This window comes from Lutra lutra, chromosome 11 (genome assembly GCF_902655055.1).
Source record: "Lutra lutra chromosome 11, mLutLut1.2, whole genome shotgun sequence".
In the NCBI taxonomy this organism is placed as follows: domain Eukaryota; kingdom Metazoa; phylum Chordata; class Mammalia; order Carnivora; family Mustelidae; genus Lutra; species Lutra lutra.
This window is the reverse complement of record NC_062288.1, coordinates 3,516,630-3,538,800: the sequence shown is the minus strand read 5'-3', so window position 1 is coordinate 3,538,800 and position 22,171 is coordinate 3,516,630. Positions and strand designations below refer to the sequence as shown.

The window sequence follows — 22,171 nt, the reverse complement described above, 5'->3', positions numbered from 1 at the left end:
ACAGCAGGCTGCCTTACTCCAAAACCATGTCCCTTCGTCATGGCTGCATTTCTTACTTTAGCCCCAGTCAAGTTTGGTCCAGAAAACATTCTCATCCCTGCCCGCACCGATCAGAATGGTTGCAAGCAGGGTGGGTCGAAGTTATCTCAGCAGCTGGTGCCTGAGCTTCTCCTGGGGGACAAATGGTCCTGGCAAAGACCCTCCACAGCCTTCTGAGTTTACAAGCAGGATCTCAGTGGGTCGGAGACACAGCCTCACAGTAAAGAGAAGCTTGGCCCACATTGACACACCTCTGTCCATGAAGCTTCCCTCTATGGCCAGAGTGTCACTTTCTAGACTGACTCTGCCGGGCGAAGACCCCACTGAGCTCCTAGGGGATCGGGATGCCCTTCCCTTGTGCACGCAGGGGTACAGAGCAGCCTTCTCGCCCACTGGATGTCACAACAGAGCCCCCATTTGATGAATCACCAGTGCATTATGTCCCTTGTTAGAATCTGATGTCCTAACAACAGGATTGCTCTCTTCTCCCAATAGCAAAAATGTACTTACATTTCTAGCGCTTTTTCCTTTCTTCTTGGAATAATGAGAGGGACCATTGGAGGCATGCGGCAACAGCCACATTGGCAGGAGGGGGAGACAAGTGGCCTCATCTCTGACACGAAAGCATTTTACCCGACAAACAAGAACCACGCGACGTTTTGTTTTCGGGGGGTGGGTAGTGTGCAGTGAGGTCACAGCTGTAAGACTGGCTCTCTCATTCGGTCTCCTGTGTGTTTTCATGATCTCTGAACTCCTTCCTTCATTTCAGAAAGACTCCAGAATCTAGGTAGATAAGCCATACCTTTTGTCAAGCTGACAATGGTATGAGAGATTGTCTACATTTCTCCATCCTGACAAATAGGCATTTCTTCCTTATTTCCCTTTTCATTTCTAAAGAGAAAGTTGGACTGTAAATGGAGCCATTATCCACCAAGCTGAAATCCCCACACCATGGTTTCCATGTTGAGTAATGGAAGACAATGTCTGCTTGAGGCAGAAGGATCTGGAAAATGTCTTCATTGTTGCAATGAGTTATTTGTGTGATTCTGATCAACAGTTACAGAAGTCCTCCAACAGGTAATCAAAGCAAGCATCTCTAAGACAGCCACCAACATTATTTCAGTGAGCAGGGTGGGTCATTTTCCAATTAGTATTTTCTTTCTGTCGTTCTGAAAGCCACATAAGCAATCTGCAAACAAACAGGGAACAGACAGAAAGGAGCTCATGTGGTCTTATCGCTCTGCAGGGCTCCAAGCACAGCCCCATTAAATCTCCATAAGAGAACAAAGATCCTAAAATGAAAATCTTATTGGGGCGCCTGGCAGACTCAGTTGTCAAGTGTCTGCCTTTGGCACAGCTCATGGTCCCAGGGTCCTAGGATCAAGTCCTGAATCGGGCTCCTTACTCAGTGGGGAGTCTGCTTCTCCCTCTCCCTCTGCTGTTCCCCTTCCGTGTTCTTTCTCTCTCTCAAGCAAATTGATAAAATCCTCAAAAAAAAAAAAAAGAAAAAAGAAAAAAGAAAATCTTACGAAGTGGCACATTGTCCTAAAGGAAATAAAATCCAATGCTGATTATCAAAGAGAATGGAATTTCTGTGGGTCGGGAGTCCGTCCATCTGGGGTGACATAAATACTGGAAGGGTAAGGGAAGTTTCTAGCAGCTAAACCGACATCCTGCCACATCCGATGTCATACTGTGGCCACCACTGGAGCTCTCACTGCTGTAAGAGGCCACCCAGCTGGTGTCACAGCCACAGGCACCTGGAAAGGCAGTGGGGACAGATGCAGCCATGTTCCTCCCGGTTTGTCTCCGTGAGCTCAGCAACGGAATTAAGCAAACGCTCCAGGGAAACGATGGGATGGTGAGTTCCTGGTTTGATAAGCGCTGCCTGGAGAGGGGCCCCGAGGCCGTGCAGGTGAGATGTGGGGGAGGAGGACCACACCACCATCAGCATGGGGAGCCTTCACAGCCAGACTCCTGCCCCGCTGGCCCCACACACAGAGAGCATGGCCGAGGAGGGGATGGTTCCACTGCAGACACACCAGCAAATGCACTTCTCTGTGGGGCTGCGATTGGGGGTGACGGCCCTCTGGGAATGCTTTACTGCATTCAGTTTCAGAGGATCCCAAATAGTCCCTATGGACTCCAGCTACCGCATGAAGCACAGCCACTAAAACAGTAACAGAAGGATCAGAAAGATGAGTGTTTGTCTTAGCAGGGAGGAACAGCTCTCAGGAGCAGCCTCCCTCTCCTTGCTGAGAAGACATCTCAGGAGGACAGATTCTGGGCAAAAGTCTCTGGTGCCAAAATGTGGCTGGGACTTCCATGCTGGACCCCAGGGTGGGCCCATGTCAGCAGCCTGGAGAGGCAGGAGAGCCAGCAGTCGACGGTCCAGGGTGGGCTAGGTGGATGAAAAGTTCTGTGACGACCTCCCTCCCAGCTTCACATTCCATGGACATCAGGAAAGTGACTAAGGTCAGAGAATACTTCAGAGAACGATGCCGGGGGTGCTGCGGACAATAGAGGGGCCGCGGCAGGACTGACCTGGCTCCCACACCAGGCAGCAGGCGCTTGGGTAGGACTCTCCAGGGGCAAAGGGCACAGGGGTGACCTAATGTGCCAGGAAGCAACAGAACCCCCGAGGGCATCCGAGCAGATGGGTCTTCCTAAGTCTGCCATGAGCAGGGAAGACCCCAGGGAGGAAGCATCAAAACACTATTTTCCTAGTATTTCCCTGGATCCCTAGAATGACAGATCAAAACCCAGATGGTCTATAACAAAGCACATGCCAGTGGGGGCCAGCTTCTCATGACACAGCGTGAGGATGTCGGTACGTAAGGTGACTCCCTGCTTTCTCTGTAAACAACTTGTTGTGGGATTTCCTAGATGGACCCTCATCCAAACACTGGTACCTGCCCTCAGGGAGTGTCACTTAATCACTCAAATGTGCTTTTATAAGCAAGTACATTAAACTATAAACAGGTACACGAGCGGGAGGGAAGCAGGGGCATTAGGAAACCAGATGTTCACGAAAGCCTTAGAACAATGAGTGTGAACACTCCATTATAAGGTCACAGTCATTCTGGGTGTCGGTGTAAGACCAGCAGCAAGTGGATGTAAGTAGATGTTTCTGAAAACAGACAGCCAGACTTCAGGCGGGATGGTGTGAAAAGTTCCACAAACCTGTTCCCTAGCAAAAATGATAAATAACTATCAAACGCAACCATTTAAAATCTCTGGAAATGGTCATGAGGGCATACAGGAAGTCAAAGAAGATACATTCAAAAAGACTAGGGGACGCCTGGGTGGCTCCATCAGTCAAACATCTGACTCTTGGTTTCAGCTCAGGTCATGATCTCAGGTCATGAGACCAAGCCCCACATCAGACACACTCAGCACAGAAACTGCTTGAGATTCTCTCTTTCTCTCCCTCTGCCCCTCCCTCTGATCACCCTCTTTCTCTAAAATAAATAAATAGGATCCCCCCCCCCCAAAAAAGCCCTTATTTGATTGGATTAGACTGTGGACCAATTTGTGTTCTAAGACATAGTCGAAACCAATAGAACAGTCAGTCCGCAATCAGTGACGCTAACAGCTGAGTGTGGGCATGTGGGAAAGAGGTGAGGCAGAGAGCTCTGCCCAAGGCACCGTCACCCACACCCCAGGGGACCGTCACCCACACCCCAGGGGACCGTCACCCACACCCCAAGGCACCGTCACCCACACCCCAAGGCACCGTCACCCACACCCCAAGGCACCGTCACCCACACCCCAAGGCACCGTCACCCACACCCCAAGGCACCGTCACCCACACCCCAAGGCACCGTCACCCACACCCCAAGGCACCGTCACCCACACCCCAAGGCACCGTCACCCACACCCCAAGGCACCGTCACCCACACCCCAAGGCACCGTCACCCACACCCCAAGGCACCGTCACCCACACCCCAAGGCACCGTCACCCACACCCCAGGGCACCGTCACCCACACCCCAGGGCACCGTCACCCACACCCCAAGGCACCGTCACCCACACCCCAAGGCACCGTCACCCACACCCCAAGGCACCGTCACCCACACCCCAGGGCACCGTCACCCACACCCCAAGGCACCGTCACCCACACCCCAAGGCACCGTCACCCACACCCCAAGGCACCGTCACCCACACCCCAGGCTGCCCGCTGAGGAGCAGAGTGGAAAATTCACCTTGTAGTGAGGCGGAAACAGGTTCACTAAAACTATCCAAGCAGTCACTAAACACAGAAACAAGCAGAAAACCACAGCAAACGCCAGCGGCGGGAGGCCCGAGTCCAGAATTGCAGCAATACATCCTCAAAACTCCCAGTTTCCAATAAAAAATGATGACACATATACGGAAACAGGAAAGAATGACCCACATGCCAGGAAAGAAAGTAAAACAGGAACTGCTTGTGAAAGCAGCCAGATGTTGGATTAACAAAGACGACAAAGTAGCAATGATAAATGTATCCAAAGAACCCAAAGAAACCATGATTAAAGAAGCCAAAAGAAGGTATGATGCTAGTGTCCCATGGACCAGAGACCAGCAGCAAAGAGACAGAAATGATGAAAAAGGCCCACATGGAAATTCTGGGTTAAATAATAGAACTGAAATAAAAATTCACTCAAGAAGCTTAAGAGTTTGACTCTGCAAAGGGAAGAATTAGTAAGCTTGAAGATAGATTGATGGAGACGATGTAACCCAACAAGAGACAAGAAAAATGAGCAGAGCCTCACAGAAGTGCAGGACGCCATAAACAAGATTAACAGTTGACCTCTCATCAGAAATACTGGGGACCAGAATCCATTTAACTGTTACCATTTAGTAACATTTAAGCACCTAAATTGCTAAAACACACACACACACACACACACCCCAAAACATTGCCAACCAAGAATTTTATTTCCAGAAATGTTATTTTTCAAAATGAAGGCAAAATGAAAATATTGTGCGATAAAAACAGAGAGAACTTAACTGGAAGACCCACCATCCAAGAAATACTAAACACTCATTTCGGCCTGAAAGTAGGTGACCTCCAGACAGTAATTCAAACCCACATGAGAAAACAGACAGTACAAGTAAAGGTAACAATCCAATTACAACAGACAGTACAAATGCACATCCTTTCTCCTTTCTGCTCTTAGGTGAGTGTAGAAGCAACCATAGGAATGATACACAGCTGTATTATTGGGCCTATGACATACAGAAATGTAATAAACTTGCCAGTAACAGCCCAAAGGAGGTGAGAGAAAGCAAAGCTGTGTCCGGGGAAGAAAAGGGCTCCAGATGGTAACTTCGATCCACAGGAAAAAAGGACGAGAACCAGAAATGTTACATAAGGAAGTTAATAAAACAAAGGCTATAAATACATACTTGCTTTCCTTTAAAAGTCATAAAAATTAAATGCAGTCATAATTACAGCAACCTATTCTTCAGTTGGTAACACTGATAAATGCTACGTCTCTCACATAATAACACCGAGAGGCAGGCAAGTGATCTGGAACATTTCCACATCTCACTGGAACTAGGTTATCTTAAACATGAAGCTCATTGTGATGAGTCAGGATGTATCTGGCAAGCCCCGGGGCATCCACTAAGGATATAACAAAAAACAAAGCTATACTGGAAAAATCGTTAAGAAATTAAGACGCTGTTAAAAAATACCAAGAAATACTCACTTCATGCAAAAAAAAAAATCAGTAAAGGAGAAACAACTAAAGGAAAGCAACACAAGACTTACAGAAAACAAAGGTGAAAGTGCAAACCTAGCTAATAACAATAATCCAATTCTATCTATAATCCATAATCAATAATAATATTAAATGTGAATGGATTAAATGATCAAATAAAAAGCAGAGATCATGAGACCAGAAAAGACCCCAAAATATGCCCCATATGACATATGGGAGATACACTTGGAATTCATAGATGCAGATAGACTGGAAGTAAAAGGACAGAAAAAGATGTATCATACGAACAAGTAAATAAATCTCCCAAATCCTGGCCCATCTCTGGCAACCACCAGTTTATTTTCTGTATCCACAGAAAATAAAATAAGGAAATTAGGAAAGGAATTTCCTTTCCTTCATTCCTCCCTTCCCTCCTTTAAGATTCCACATATTAGTGATATCATACAGTTTTTATCTTTCTCTGTGTGACTTAATTCTTAAAAAAAAAAATTTATTTATTTAGAAAGAGCAAAAGCAAGAGAGATCACAGAGGGAGAGGGAGAAGCAGATTCACCACCAAGTGGAGAGCCCGCCAAGTCCTTGACCCTAGGACCCTGAGATCATGACCTGAGCCAAGGGCAGATGCTGAACCAACTGAGCCAACCAGGCACCACTCCTGTCTGACTTATTTCACTTAGCATAATGCTATTGTGGTCCATCTCTGTTGTCACAAATGAAAGATTTTGTTCTTTTTTATGGCTGAGTAATATTCCAGTGTGGTTTTGTGTGTGTGTGTGTGTGTGCGCACGCACGCAAACCACATCTTCTTCGTAATCCACTTATCCACCCGTGGACAGCTGGGCTGCTTCCATGTCTCCGCTGCAGTGAACATGGGTGCAGGTATGTTCAAGTTAGTGATTTTATTTCCTTTGGGAGATACCCAGCAGTGAGACTGCCGGATCATAACTTTCTGAGGAACCTCCATACTGTTTTCCAGGGCGGCTGCACCAGCTTGCATTCCCACCAATGGTGCATGAGGGTCCCCTTCCTCCTCCTCGCCAACACCTGCTGTTTCCTGTGTGTTGATTTCAGCCCTTCTGACAGGTGTGAGGTGGTCTCTCGTTGTGCTTTTGATTTGCATTTCCCTGATGATGATGATGTGGATCATCTTCTTGTGTGTCCGTTGGCCACCTGGATGCCTTCTTTGGAGAAATATTCCAAAATATGGTTCCGACCTAACAGGAGTCCATCCCCTGGTGAGGCTGTTTTCTCAAGCCCAGGCTGCATTTGCGATCAGAACCCGTGATCCCGTTGTTTATGGTGGAGCATTAGAATGGCACGTTTTTGCTTTCTGGGTTGCACATTAATTGTCAGCAGACCAGCGGGCATTGGTGTTGAACGTAGCCATCCAGCGGAGAAGGTGACAGGGACTATTACCAGGGCCATGGCCGCAATTAGGCCCGAATCACACACCTGGAAGCTCCTGCTAGTGGAGAGACGCTGACTACAGACAGAGCCCAGTCTCTAAGGCAGCAAACCAAGCGTGGGTGATGCAGAGTGTTTTTAGAAAAAGCAGGCTTCACCGTGTCTGGAGTTAAGTGGGAACTGAATGAAAGTCTTTACCAAAAGTGTTGATTATTATTGTTAGTATTGGTTGTTCGTTCCATTAGACAGAACCCAAGAGCTGTCATAGTCACATTCCTTTTTCACGTCCCACTGCGCCCACCTGACGGGACAGCCTGCCACGTGCAGAAACTCGACCTTCATTCACTCGTTCCCTTACTCTTTGTTCAACAAACACCTTGAGAGTGTGTCACAGACCAGGCACTGTCCCAAATACCAGGCACTCAGAAATAAACAAACAGAAAGGCCTCCTCCCAAGAGGGCTTCCATTCCACTGGGAAGAGGCGGAAAACAATCCAGTAACAAATTAACACTGCAATATGTGCCAAGGTGTATCCATCTGTTCAGATTCGTGTATGAGTGACAGAAAACCCTGAGGAGGAGGGACATTAGCAGGCTGAAAGTCTGATGTCAGACAGCTCAGAAAGGGTAAGTCACTCATCTGGCTCCTTCTGTCCCTACTCCTCTGCTCACTGGCCTCCATCGTGGAGGTTGCCTCATGGTCCAAGATGGCTGCTTCGTCTCTAACCATCACATCTGTAATCAAGAAGGAAGGGAGGAAGGAGCACAGAAAGCGATGTCCCTCCCTATGAATCCATACCCTTGAAGCTGCAGACCCCTCTCCTGTTGTATCTCTTCAGCCCCTCTTCAGCAGGTCCTCACAGCTGGGAAATGCATGGCCAAGTGCCCAGCTAATATCTGGGGTGACTTACACTTCTACAAATGGGCATGGTCTCTTGCTCGGTGCACTCAGTCAGGGCCAGTGACCCACACACATAAAGGTCAATGCAGCCCACTATGGAAATTGTCCTAAGCCTGGGGAACAAGATATTGGGGGCACAGTTCAATGAAGTCATCTAACACTATCGGGTTTTTCTGGAGCACCAGGGTCTTGACATCTGGTGGGGAAGAGACCATGCCATTGTTGTCTCTTCTAAGACCGGCACTCACCCATGTGCACCCAAGAGCAGAATCACAATGTGAACCTGAACCTGAACCCGTGAAACAATGTCTCAAACACTTCTACTTCCCACCTTCTCTGCCTGAGTGTTCTTATCAGATTGTATTAGAAAGGGAAAGTGGAGTGTCCCCTTTGGTGAAGTGACCACTCTGGATGACATTGGTCATGACCCGAATTTCCAAGACCAGAGGCATCCAGCTGAGATGCCCAGCACGAGAATGTCAGGTGGCCCAGAAGCCCTTCCTGGGGAACCACATCAGAGCAACGTGGATTGTATTCTTGCGACGTGATGCTATGAAAGCAAATGGAAAGACAAATGCCATGCATCAGCGTGGGGACACATGCCGAGGGAGTAAAAGCCAGTGAGCACCTTTCTCTGTAAAAAGCCCTTTATGGTAAAGACAGTTAATTCAGTGGTGGGCAGAAGCAGCTGAATTTGATGATGCCTGAACACAAAGCAAAATGCAGGATAGAATTCAGTGGCCCGTCATCCCACAGCTGCACGCCATGGCAGAAATCATCACACGGGAGTGTGTGCAAACTTCCCTCCCCGTTTGTGACAGTGACATAAGCATATCCAATTATCTGTTTCATTTTAAAATTTTTAAACCAGTTTATTATTGGGTGGTGTCATCTTAATCTAAGCTTTGATAGTCGTAGCAATGTTTTCTAGAAGCATTAAGTCAAAGCTGTCACTCTGAGCATACGGTGTCATGGAAGGTGACGTGTTAATTTTCAGCCAGCCAGAAGGCGGTAGCTTCAGACCTCCACCATCAGTACGCCTTCTTCCATTTCTTAGAGAAAAACCTACAGACAAAATTTCCGGAGTACCCTCTACATTCTGAGTAAAATGGCCATATACCTTATTGATGGCCGCCTCCTCCAAAATTGATTCCCTTATTACTTTTGATTCCTGAAGTTTTCAACCTGAACAACTCAAGAAAATAAAAGTTCTCAGGGTGACTGAGTGGTTCAGTTGGTTAAGCCTCTGCCTTTAGCTCAGGTCACGATCTCAGGGTCCTGGGATCGAGCCCCACATTGGGCTCCCTGCTCAGTGGGGAGTCTGCTTCTCCCTCTGCCCCTCACCCCACTTGTGCTCTCTCTTTCACTCACTGACCCTCTCAAATAAAGTCTCAAAAAATAAAAAAAAAAGTTCCCATAATCTTGAGGATTTTATTTCTAAAGCTTTGGTTTTGTTTTGTTTTGAATACATCAATAGCCTCATCCTCCTTCCCCACTAAGAAATCGGCCGGGCAAACTTCCAACCTCAAGGCTTCAGAAGCATGATTGATTTCCCCCACACTAGGGAGGACTTCTTTTACACTCAGACTTAACTTTCTGCTTTAGTTGGTCCCAGGATAGGGGAAAGCAAACAGGTGCCACAGGCAGATGTGGCCGGTTCCCTCCAGGTGGGTCGTGAACATGCCCACAGCCCGCTGGATCTCAGGATGCCCTCCAGTTAGCCCTGGAGAGAATCTGGGAACGCATCCCCAGTTCCTGGGGACCGAAGTGTCAGTGCCCCAGAGCATGGTACTAGCCATTCCTGGCCATCAGGGGGCCTCCCCTGCGTTCCAGCTCCTCTCTGTACACACACACACACACACACACACACACACACACACACACGAAATGGCTCCCATAAGAGCATACACTTTTCAACCTAATGAGCTATGCCCATCTGAGGCATCCAATCAGGAGCATGAGAGACTATAGACAACTCCCCAACATCTTATCCCTTGTCTTATCCCTCAGGAGAAAGATTATTTAAGTGGCAAAATGCCCAGTTAAATTCTACATTTCTTGGGCTTCCTAGTAACCAGTGCAACTGACAAAACGAAAGCACAAGTGGGTGGGTAGAGCTTACAGACAGCTTGCCTTTCCCTGCTCCCTCTTGTTTGTTGCCTAGAACAAGGATGTGGTGGGCGGAGCTTCAGCAGCCATTCTGGGACCAAGAAGACTGTAAAGACTTAAGCCACTGAACCAGTGCCAAAACCAGGTACTTCTGGACTTTTATTACATGTAAAAAGTGAACACGCTTCAGTCAATGGATATACTTACATCAGCATGTCTGATGTTCTGTTACTAAGAGATGGACATAGCTCATAACTGAAACAGAAGATCAAAGATAGAAGAGAAAATCCCCTAGATGAAGGTTTCAAAAGGAAAGGAGATCGTGGGATGGTCACACAGGAAGAAGACATACAGTTGATAAAGAGGCAAATATCCTTCTCAGAATAGAAACAAAGGCAGAAAAGGGTGAATGGCAGTTAGTGAGCCCACCCTGAGGGGCGGACAGACAAGCAGCTTCTATCATCTCAGGATATTAGAGAGCACGTGTTAAATGAATGGGCATCAGGGCCTTGGCCAGAATGGGGGCGTGGGAACACCACCAGAGTTGGGTCACAGGAGAGATCGGGGTCCCAGCTCCACCACAGCCCCTCTCTGTGGTTACCAAGTAGGGGTTGTCCTGAGAACATACACCACAGAACAAAGCGGAATCAGAAGCCCATGTTCCAATCCCAACTCCTCCGCTCACCAGCCAGGAACATGCTCCATGTTTCTCTGACTCATGTTCTATACTTGCCGAGGAAGGTAATACCAAGAGCCAGCTCACAGGGGTGTGAGAAGGAGCCAACTAGTTAGTGCACAGAGCACTGAGAACAGGCGCAGATTAAGCCCCACGCCTGCCATGGCTCCTGACATCACCCCCGGAGGCCAGATGAGCTGTGCCCAGAGCTCTGGCCGGTACGGAAGGGATCATATATCCTGAATGGCCACCAGACAGAAGGGGAGAACTGGGACACGTAGGAGAGGGGGATGGCCCAGACACCAGAGAGCAGAGACAAGAAAACAAAGGTGGTCCCCGAGAAGGGGCCAGACCTCATGGAGAGCTGCTCCAGAACTGCAGCTCATGGATGCAAATGTCAGAAACTATGACTGTCCGTGGCCAGAGAGCAAAGGGAAGAGGCCGAAAGGGGAGAAGGGCATGTGGCCCAGTTTCCTGAGCCTGAAAGGAGGCCGTCCGGAGCACTGGAACAGGGCAGAGGGGAAAGCCAGAGGTCTCGTCCAGGCTCCGAGGCCACTGAGGACAAACTGATGTGTGGGGGGATGTTAACTGGGGAGGGGAGACCCCCTAGGAAGAGTGAAGACATCCAGGGTGGGTGTGGTGAAGGCGTTGGGGAAGGAGGGAGGCTGAGGCAGCATCTGAGCGGTCTTTGAGGACGTCACGGCCAGCAAGAGGCATGCGGCTGACACAGGGCAGGGACACACCTTCTCAAGTCTGAGAAGCCAGAGGTCACAGTGGTGGGAGGGAGGCAGGGAGGCACAGAGACGAGGTCAGCGTGTGTGATGGGGAGAAGGCCACTTTCCCCAGAGAGGCCTAGATCCTGACCTCCTGTTCTCTGGACCCCACCTGTCCTTCAGGCCAAGCAGCTCCCAATGTCAGATAAATCTTCCCAACTGGCCACAAGGTGAGACAGGAGGTGGCTGGCTCCGGAGAAGCTGCAGGGGAGCAGGAAAACCCAGGCCAGAGTCAGGAGAACCCAACAGGTCGTCCAACTAGAAGTCTGTGATTGGCTTCTTCATGAAAATACCAGAGGATGACCACAGTCGCTAACCTTGGAGTTGGTTCTTATGAGCAAACAGCATTTTAGCGGTATGTTGGAATTGCACAGTTAGATACAGTGTGTACTGCTGTAGAAATAATGCACAAGATGCTCTAAGAAGTTCTAACAAGGTCCAGAACTTGGGAAGAAAACAGGACACCAAGTCAGTAAATGAATGAATTAGAGGCTGGCAATGTTCGTCCTCCAGGGAGTTGAAAGCCTAGACAGCTCAGGACTGTGACTGTCCTCTGCGGGGTGGCTCTCCTGCATTTGCCTGGACAAGGCCTCCAGCACCGGCTCTCAGTGATCTCAGAGGGCATCTCTGAAAGAGTGCGGAGACCCCAACGATGCTGGACTGATGGGAGACTGTGGTTGTGCTGTCCCAGAGCGCAGTGTCCAGCTGGAATGAGGCAGGTTTGGGGAAATGGAGCCATGCACAGACCGACCCCAGGGCAGGGAGAATACACACACTTAGATGTCGCAGAAGAAAAGCTGCTCGTGGCTGGGAATGGGAGCGCATTGGGAGGAAAATGCTGAGTACCGGGAAGCCAGGGGAGGGGAGCGTGGAAGAAGGAAGCCTCCGGTGGGGGGCGGGACAGCGGGGTGAGGATGGTCAGGGCCGGGGCGCTGCAGGAAGGAGTGCATGTGGGAGGCTGGGGCGGGCGTCTCCAGGCCCAGAAGGCCCCTTCCCTGCCCTGCCCTACCTTCCATTTGGCTCTGTGAGTCCCCTCCACACAGCTCCTACAGCTCCTACAGTTCCTGGCATCAGCTACCCCATGAGGCAGATGCTTCCGCGCCAAAGCGAGGCCCTGCGCACCCACCCCTGCATCTCCACAGGGAAACCCTTCATCCGAGCTCAGGAGGGTCTCTCCCAAATGCAGCGTCAGCACGCCTCCCTCACCCCTGCTCCATCCGCACTGTCTCCTCACTCCTTTCACATGAGTCCCAGGTTGGCCTTGACCCCTCCCGTCCGTCCTGGGGGCCAGCTTTGCGGCTGCTCTGAGACTCACGCATTAACACTGACTTGCCTGGGCTGAGCTGTGACTTTCAGGCTTCCCCAGGGCAACCGGCGCAGAAGCTCCTCCCTCCTCCCACCTCCAACACCCCCCCCCCCCACCGCCTTGAGCCTCTAAAGCACCAGCCTCTCTGCGGATCACAGTGGCCTGAGTTAGGCCCTCCTCTACATGCTGCACGCTCGCCTGGCCTCGCGGTGACCCGTCCCCAGCCGGGGACGCTGGACAGAAAGGTTGTGTGATGCCTACAAGGGCAGTAGATTAGGCCCCCCTGCAGGTGCCCAATGGCCCCTCGCACACAGCTCTGGGGCTCAGAACAACATGAGCACAGACCGAAATTCTAGGGTCACCACCGCTCCCGGTCACAGCACATGGAGATGCCATCAGACACCAGGACACCCGTGTGGGGGACAGCAGGGCTGGAAGCCAACCTGGGTGTGTCACATCTGCTTAAAGCCCACTGAAGAGCATGCCCGTGGGCTATGAGCAGAGAGGAGTAGGGAAGGAGCCCATGCAGCCCCTCAGCCACAGGGACCTCAGCAGGCACAGATGCTGGGGACTCCTGGGTCCAAGTCAGGATTAACCCTTCACCTTCCATCTCATATTACAAAAACAGATGTCATCAGTTTATTTGCTGCAGGAAAATACCAGTTTCAGAAATTATGTTTTGCAATGAGTTAGGGCAAATCCCCCACGAGCCAGTTCCTGCTTGGTCACTGTAGGGCTCACACATTACTCACAGTCCACCTTCAGCCACAGGACGCATTATCGGAACTGAAACCAGGAGCAGGTGAGACACAAACCACCCCGCTGGAGGAGGTCGGTTCCCCTCTGCTTCCCCGGGGTTCCTCTTCCAGCCAACTTGCAGAAAGCTGGAGAGAGGAAGGTAGCTAAGCTAAGACATAAATCAGCTAACAATCAGGCATGGGCTATAAAACTTTATGTAAGCATTCATAAAGGTTAGGGAGTGTGAAATATTATTTTTCTTTTGATGACACTTATTAAAGGTGAGCGGAGTACATATTGAGAACAGTTTCCAGCAGGCTCATCTGGTAAGTGACCGACCCCACATGGAAGCAGGAGCAGGGTCGGCTGTCCAGGCAGCACCCGGCTCCGAGCCACTGGAAAGTGGATACTCGCTTCCCAGGACAGGACAACAAGCATGCCGTGGTATTTGCTCTGTGAAATAAACACATTTCAACTGAATATATAGATCTGTTTAACAAACCTCTGCCTGCAAATTCCAACTTCAAAAACACTGGATAAATGAAAACGAAAAATTCACCAACATATATTAATAAATTATTCTGTATCAGAGACAAGAGTTAAACAGCAAGTTACAAGGAAACCAGAAACTGTGAAAATAGTTTAGGTGACCCTGAAGTTTCGAAGAACTTAATACTGTACAGAAACATGCTTGTAGAGATTGACAGCAAAATCATGACGATCCCAAAAAGTCAACAGAAAAGACATGAAAAGACAATCAGCAGGGAAGAAATCTAAGGGATGAGGACACACAGGAAAAATCCTCAGTCCTTACTAGTCCAAATGAAAATCAACCACAACAGCCCCGTGTTCCCTCCTGACTGAGAGCAGACCTGTTCCACGGCATGGCAGCGGCAGATAACACAGGCCCCCGATCTACCCTGGACGAGGGCTACGGGGTTGGACAACGGTGTGGAAGGTATTCTGTATCAGCAAGGACGTTTTTCTCCTCTCTCCATCTTGACTGTCACAAAGAGAGTGCCTGTCCTCCCAGAGGAAGCCGTGAACATGGTGGGAATGGCTGGGTCCGTGTGCATCCCGCCCACCCTCACCTTCTCAGCCCACGTCTCCCTTCCCAAGCGGCAAGGAGGCCGGACCGTGCTGGCTCCAGAGCATCGGCGACAGGTGCATCCCGCTGCTGACTTAGGGCAAACAGTTCAACGGGACGAGAAATACACATGCAGCACATGCACAGCATACATGTATACAAACAACACACAACGTTCATGCAACATACCTGTCCTTAAGGTGCTGTGGGGAGCCGAGGCACCTGAAGCTGCCCTTGACCATTATGGCTAGTCTCGTGCAAAGAGCCTCACACTCCTCCATGCTGCAGGGAAAGACAAGAAGCCCATGAGTGAGCCGTGTCCTAGAGATGCCAGGCTTGGACCACACAGTCAAACCAACACGTAGATAAAGACGCTACTGTTGTTGGGGCAGCTGAGTGGCTCAGTTGGTGAAGCATCCGCTTTCGGCTCAGGTCATGATCTCAGGGTCCTGAGACCGAGCCCCCCACATCAGGCTCTCTGCTCAGTGGGGAGTCTGTTTCTCCCTCTGGCCCTCCCCCAACCCCTCTCGCTGCTCATGCTCTGTGTCTCGCGTTCTCTCTCAAATAAAATCTTAAAAAAAAAAAAAAAAAACAGTACTGTTGTAAATTCAACAATTTTCTCTATGCAAACCTTACAGAACCCCCCAAAGCACTTTTTAAGTGGATCTTTTAATTAGACCGCCCATGACACACTTGTCCAAAGACTTAGCAGCATTTCAATATCTGAGGAGCAACAGCTACGAGGACAGAACCTTTTAGTGACAGTACAAAAACATAAACGAGATATGAGTGACCTTCATGGAAAATGTGGACTTTTTTATGAGAAATAAAAGCAATAAGATCTACTATGAACCTAAATGAAATCCTAAATCGATAAAAAGACATGTCAAGAAAAGGAAAACAGAGAATATATTTCAGAAAAAGGAAATTATCATAATATGAAAATTACTGTTAAGAAAATTATTTTATGAAATATGTAGATACAAATATAAAATGTAATAAGTGAATTTTATATAAAATACAAATATGAATTCTATTTCATTATACATAATATAAAATATAACAAATGACATTTTAATTTGCAACTATAATTTAGTTTGTATATTGTATAATATCTTCATATAAAATATGTAATAAAGACTTGTAACTTGTAAAAGTATTATTATAATTATATAGAAAGTAACAAGTTATAACAAGGATATAGTATAATGCCAGTCAGTTACAAAGCCTATCTTCAAAGTTATTTAGTGAGAAGCAGAAAAACTCTCAGTAGGAAGAGAAATAAGCCCCAGAAACTATTAACATTTGCTTTAAGGCTTAAATAATTTATTTTTTTTTAAGATTTTTATTTATTTAGTTGCGAGAGAGAGAATATGAGCTGGGAGTAGGCAGAGGAAGAGAGGGAAAAGCAGACTCCCTGCTGAGTAGTGATAAAGTTCAAATAATTTAAATAAAGCAATATGCTAGAGGATTAGAAGGCAGGTCCCTGGAACCAGTAAAGACAGTGCAGAAGGAGACCTTCACACCTGAAACGTCGGAGGATGGAACATTGCATCTAAGCATAACAACAACAAAACAAACTCTGAAAGAAATGTTTGGCAGTTGACAACGCAAAACTACGAACTTCTAATAAATGTGTCAACACAGCAAACTAACATTAAAAATAATGACAAGGAAGGCAATACATAAGGGTTGATACATTCAGTATAAAGAATAGATACATGTTAGGGTAAAGACAGAAAAGTGAAAATGCAATCCAGGGAAAAGGGCAAACCTATAGCCTTTTCAAAGAACTCCTCACCGGTAATACACATACCCACAAATCAGAAACTGAACTACCAGATACGGGATCTTAAAATCATTTTCCAGCCGGAAGGCATTTGCCATGTGTACTTTTGAACGGTAAACAGGAAAACACATTTTCCCCCATCTCCAGGGCAAATAAAAACAATGATTTCTCAGATAAAAAAAAAAAACTCAAAAAAGCTAAAAACATCTTTTCTATGATCCTAAGAAGGGCTCCCCCTATACCACTGGTGGAAGTGAAAAACTGGTATAAGTTTCCAAAACCTGAATCTGGCAATAATCTCTTTTCTAGGAATTCACCTTAGGAAACTCAGAAAATGTGAATGCAACCAAGTTATTTCCCAGAGTAAATATCCAGAAATCAGTTCTACGATAGGATAATACGGCACTCATACAAATGCGAGTACACCCACGTGTTAATCAGCCAGTAAAATGAGCTTTTCTACACTCAATTAATTGCACAGGGAAAAAGTAATGATATAGTAATGATAAAATGACAAAGCATGTCAGGAATATTGTACCTGTATGTGGAAAAAAAAAAACTGGGAAGGAAAAACGCAAAAAGGTATGATTGGGATGACACTTTTAAAGGTTAATGGTGGAATGTCTTCCCTTCTTATACATCACTGCACCATCCAAGCCACCTATGGGAGACATGTATTGTTTTTACTGTTAGGAAGTAGACATTAAGCAGTCTGCTCATGAGGTCATGGCATGTTCAGATCAAGGCTATACTGGTTCAGCCTTCTGTGCAGCTAGAGGCGGACATCAATGTGAAGTATGATTTCTGGGTCGTGTCAAAATAAGACAAGCCACTTGTCCTGGATATTGGTTCTTTCCACTTTCCATGAGGGGATTTAGAAAGCTGATTTCAACCGTGAAGATGAGGACAAATTTACAGGTGACCAAGTGGCATGGTGGCAAGACCCTGAGTCCTTGGACGACCTTGGACTCCAGCACAACCCACCGACATGAATTGTCAATGGGGAGAAGGAACACAGGTCTACTCTGAGCCACTGTGACTTGGGGTCTTTGTTATAGTGGCTTAACATGAAGTCTGCGGAATATATTCTATCCACATTCTACATGCGCTTTATCTATCTTTCTATGCAAACATGTCTTTCTTGGTTTCTTTAATCCCAATTTAAAACAATCTAATTCCATTTTTATGAGCGTGTAGTACGTGCTGTAATTAAATGGGCAGAACAGGAAGCCATGTCGGTATTAGTTCAGATGAGTGGAGATCCACGTAAGAACAGACGTTGGAGGAATGACTTGGTAGTTTCAAGTGAACTGTCATTAGTGGTCAGACAGATAAGGTCCAAACAACAGGTGGGAAATCAGAGCATCTCAGCTTAGGGGGAAGAGACTGTGGGATTTTGGTGATTTTCAGCATCAGTCAGCATATACAATGCTAGGGGTTCAACATCAATGAAAGCAATCTCTGACCATTTACTCAGAAAATGAACACTGTATTTCCTCAGGATGGCTAAGCCGACTGGAACAGAACTCTGGTCAGGGCAGGAGGTGGGGGAAGGGGGCAGGCACAAAGATTTAAGGGTTTATAATGGAATGTATAAGTCAGGGTTTGATGGGCAAGCAAAAAACACTCCTGGTCATTCTTGGATAGACTCTCTCTTTTTTTTTTTTTTTAAAGATTTTATTTATTCGAGAGAGAAAGAGAGCAGGGGAAAGGGCAGAGGGAGAGGGACTAGCAGACTCCAGGCTGAGCATGGAGCCTGACGCCAGGCTTGATCCTACCACCCTGAGCTCATGACCTGAGCCGAAATCAAGAGTCAGATGCTTGACCAACCTAGCCACCCAGGGTGCCGTGGATGGACTCATTTTAATTCCTCTTCCCACCTCATGTTTCTACCATGGTCCTCTAGGTAAGGAATTAAAAAAAAAAGAGAAACAGAGACAAGAACTCTAAATTAAGAGGAAACTGTGTGATTTGGAAACTTTTCAGCTGAAGACAGCTGTTTTAGAATCACAGAATCAATCACCAGCTGCCCTACTCTTCATTAATCGTGAGTCATTTAGACCTTTGTATTGCATGAAAATGGACAGATTTATAGAAATGAAGATACATCATTAACGTGAAGCCGTATGAACAGGAGGACATAAAACAGAAATTACAGTGACGTGTGGTCTTTCTGAGAACTGTTGGCAATAATTACTTGCTCTACGGAATTTAAGAGGCATTTTTAATGTGACACCAGTTTATCCAATCCTAGAACCTACCTGTGAACGTGAGGACTTACCAAATGCCAACATAATGAGCAGAGTTTCTGGACTTGGCACAGACAAAAGATGGTTTTCAGCCAAAATGAGTATATAGTATCAGGTAGAGGTTGTACCCAATTTACTTCGATGTAAAATTTTATTTTCCGAAGAGAAACAGAACCAAGACAAAAAAGCTGGAGGAGGGCTTTTGGCTGTGGCCAAGTAAAAAAATTGACAAGCCTCTCCCCCAGAAACAGCTATAAAGCTGGACCAAATGAACCCAAACACCCATTTCAGAATTCTGGAAGTTGACCGAAGGCATGCAACCATCTGAGGAACACAGGTGACAAATGGATGAATGAGGGTAAGAAGACAGGTAATCCGGGATTAGCTTCACAAACATGCACCTGCTAGCAGGCAGGGCAGACCTTGAGGATTAGCAGAGTATTGGCTCTCAGTGTGGACCACTGGGAAATGCTTGTTACCCAGTGACATTGTCAGTGTAAGTGAGTTCTGTGGAGTCCGGCAAACAGGAAGGGGCAATAGCTCTGAAATCTGGCCCAAGGTGGGCTCCACTTGGCTAATATTGTATGGATATAGCTCACTGGGGCTGCATGTACACGTAGGAGAGGTCATAGCGGGGCCACGCCAACTGCAAGCTGCACATGAATCCAGGGGCCACCCACATGCACAGCCCAGAGAACAGCAGAACCCAGGAGAAAGCAAAGCTGGGCTATCGACAAGAGGCCTGGGCTTGGAATATTCTCCCCTGTGCACACACAGATCCGTTGGCAGAGGACAGAATCTTTGGTGCCTTGAGATGGCTGAGGGCTGCCTCTGCCTGTGTACCATCAGTGTGGCTCCAAGGAACCCGGGCTTTAAAACACGAGCCCAAAATTTAAAACACAAACTGAAGGCAGGCATCGGGAGTTACTCGCTGCAGGGGAGAGAGATCTCATAGACGCATCCCTGGCAAAGAAACACTAACACACAGACACAGATAAGGAACAAACCAGAAACAAAACAAAACAAAACGAAAACGAAAAAAACTGGCAATAACAGCAACTTTGGGGCGTGAGGAGAAATCAAACCAGAGATACTACGGTTTATTAAGCATTGTGAAACATCCAGCTTTTGACAAAAAATTAAAACCTGCAGAAGAAACCAGAAACTGCTACCTATCCTTAGGGAAAACAGTCAGCAGAAACTGTTCCCAAGTGTCCCTAAATGCTATGGTTAGTAGAAAAGAATCTTCAGTAAAGCTATTCTATGTATGTTCAAAGCACTAAAGGAAACAATGTTTCAAGATTTTTTTTTTAATGACAATAATGATCAATAAATAGAGGTTCTGAGGTAGATTGGAATTTTTTTTTTTTTTAAGGACCAAATGGGACACCTAGGTGGCTCAGCCAGTTGGGCTTCCGACTGTTGGTTTCAGCTCAGGTCATGGTCTCCAGTTCATGAGATCGAGCCTTGCACTGGGGTCCGTGCTCAGTGGGAGGTCTGCTTGAGAGTTCTCTCCCCCTCTCTCTGCCCCTCCCACCCATGCTCTCTCTCTCTCTCCAAAAATAAACAAACATAAAAAAAGGGACCAAATGGAATTTTTTTGGTTGAAGAGTATGATAAATGGAATGAAAGTTTCATCACTGGGCCAAGAGCAAAGTAGCAGAAGAAAACATCAGTGAACTTGAAGAGAGATCAATGAAGATTATTCAATCTGAAAGAGAAAAAAATGCTGAAAAGAAGTGGACAGAAAACCATAGATCCATGGGACACCATCATATATACACAGAAAGTCCCAATGCATCAAAAAAAAAAAAAAAAAAGAGCCAGAAAAAAACACTAGAGTAAGTAACGGCCAAAATGTCCCCACATTTACTGAAAAACATTAACCCATGCATTCAAGAAGCACAATGAACCCAAGGTAGGATAATCAAAGAGATCCACCTCTGGACACACTGAAGTTTAACTGTGAAACGTGAAAGTCCAAGGGAAATCCTGTGAGCTGAAAAGCAGAAATGACCCATGATGTTCTGGGCAACATGAGAATTAGCACTGGCTGGCTTCCTGTAAGAAACAATGCAGCTGGGACGCCTGGGTGGCTCAGTTGGTTAAGCAGCTGCCTTCGGCTCAGGTCATGATCCCAGCGTCCTGGGATCGAGTCCCACATCGGGCTCCTTGCTCAGCAGGGAGCCTGCTTCTCCCTCTGCCTCTGCCTGCCATTCTGTCTGCCTGTGCTCGCTCTCTCTCCCTCTCTCTCTCTGACAAATAAATAAATAAAATCTTTAAAAAAAAAAAAAAAAAAGAAACAATGCAGCTGAGAAGACAGAGACGACCCACTCATCTGGACAACGTGCATTAAAATCACACTTTGCCAGGATGGCTGCAATCAGAAAGACAGTGTTGACAAGAGTCTGCAGAAGCCAGGAACTTCATCTTTGGTCCTGGGAACATGAAATGATGAAGCCACGTCAGAAAGCAAAAGCCCTACTCTGGCTTAAAGGATTAAACACAAGTTTACCACACAATCCAGCAATTCGGCTCCTAAAAACCATCCCAGACAAATAAAAAGATACCCCCACACAAAGACAGTCATAGACCGTTCACAGCACCTCATACTAGAATCAGTCCCAAGGGCCATGGACTAGGGAAGAATGCATGAAACACGGTCTCAGGGAGCACCGTTCCACACTGAAAACCAGCCCATGGCTGAAACACACCACCACACAGATGAGCCTCAAGGACACACCAAGGGAGAGAAGTCAGATACAAAAGACCACACTTCTGGGGCCTCTGGGTGGCTCAGTCGGTTGGGAGACTGACTTCGGCTCAGGTCATGATCTCAGGATCCTTTGCCCAGCAGGGAGTCGGCTTCTGTCCCTCTGCCGCTCCCCCAGCCCATGTGCTTGTGCTCTCTCTTAAATAAAATAAATTAATCTTTTTTTTAAAGATTTTTCTTTAATTTATTTGACACAGAGAGAGAGATCATAAGGAGGCAGAGAGGCAGGCAGAGAGAGAGGGAAGCAGGCTTCCCGCTGAGCAGAGAGCCCCAGGCGGGGCTCAATCCCAGGACGCTGAGATCATGACCTGAGATGAAGGCAGAGGCTTAACCTGCTGAGCTTTCCAGGTGCCCCTAAAATAAATAAATCCTTTAAAAAAAAAAAAAGATGTTGGGCAGAAAGTCACTGACACCTAACATCAGGAGGACTGGGGGAGGAATCCAGCCCCGCAGGAATGACAGACGGGCAAGTGTGTGCCTGTGACAGACCGCTGGGCTCAGACTCTAGCTCTAGGCCACTTGCTGCCTATGTGGCCTCGGTTCTGTTGCCTGACCCATCTCCACTTCAGGGTCCTAACCTGTGCGGGGGGCTCCCGGCCACGTCCCCATGGCAGCAGGGC

At 47.3% G+C, this 22,171-nt stretch overlaps 1 protein-coding gene across 1 annotated transcript in view; it reads right to left on the bottom strand.

Annotated features, from left to right (window-relative positions):
* Positions 1-22,171, bottom strand: part of ABCA13 (ATP binding cassette subfamily A member 13) — a 340,662-nt gene that overhangs the window by 5,648 nt on the left and 312,843 nt on the right. The window contains exon 60 of the mRNA XM_047695838.1: positions 14,930-15,022. Coding sequence (XP_047551794.1) covers positions 14,930-15,022 — 93 coding nt within the window. The remainder of the gene's footprint in view (positions 1-14,929; positions 15,023-22,171) is intronic.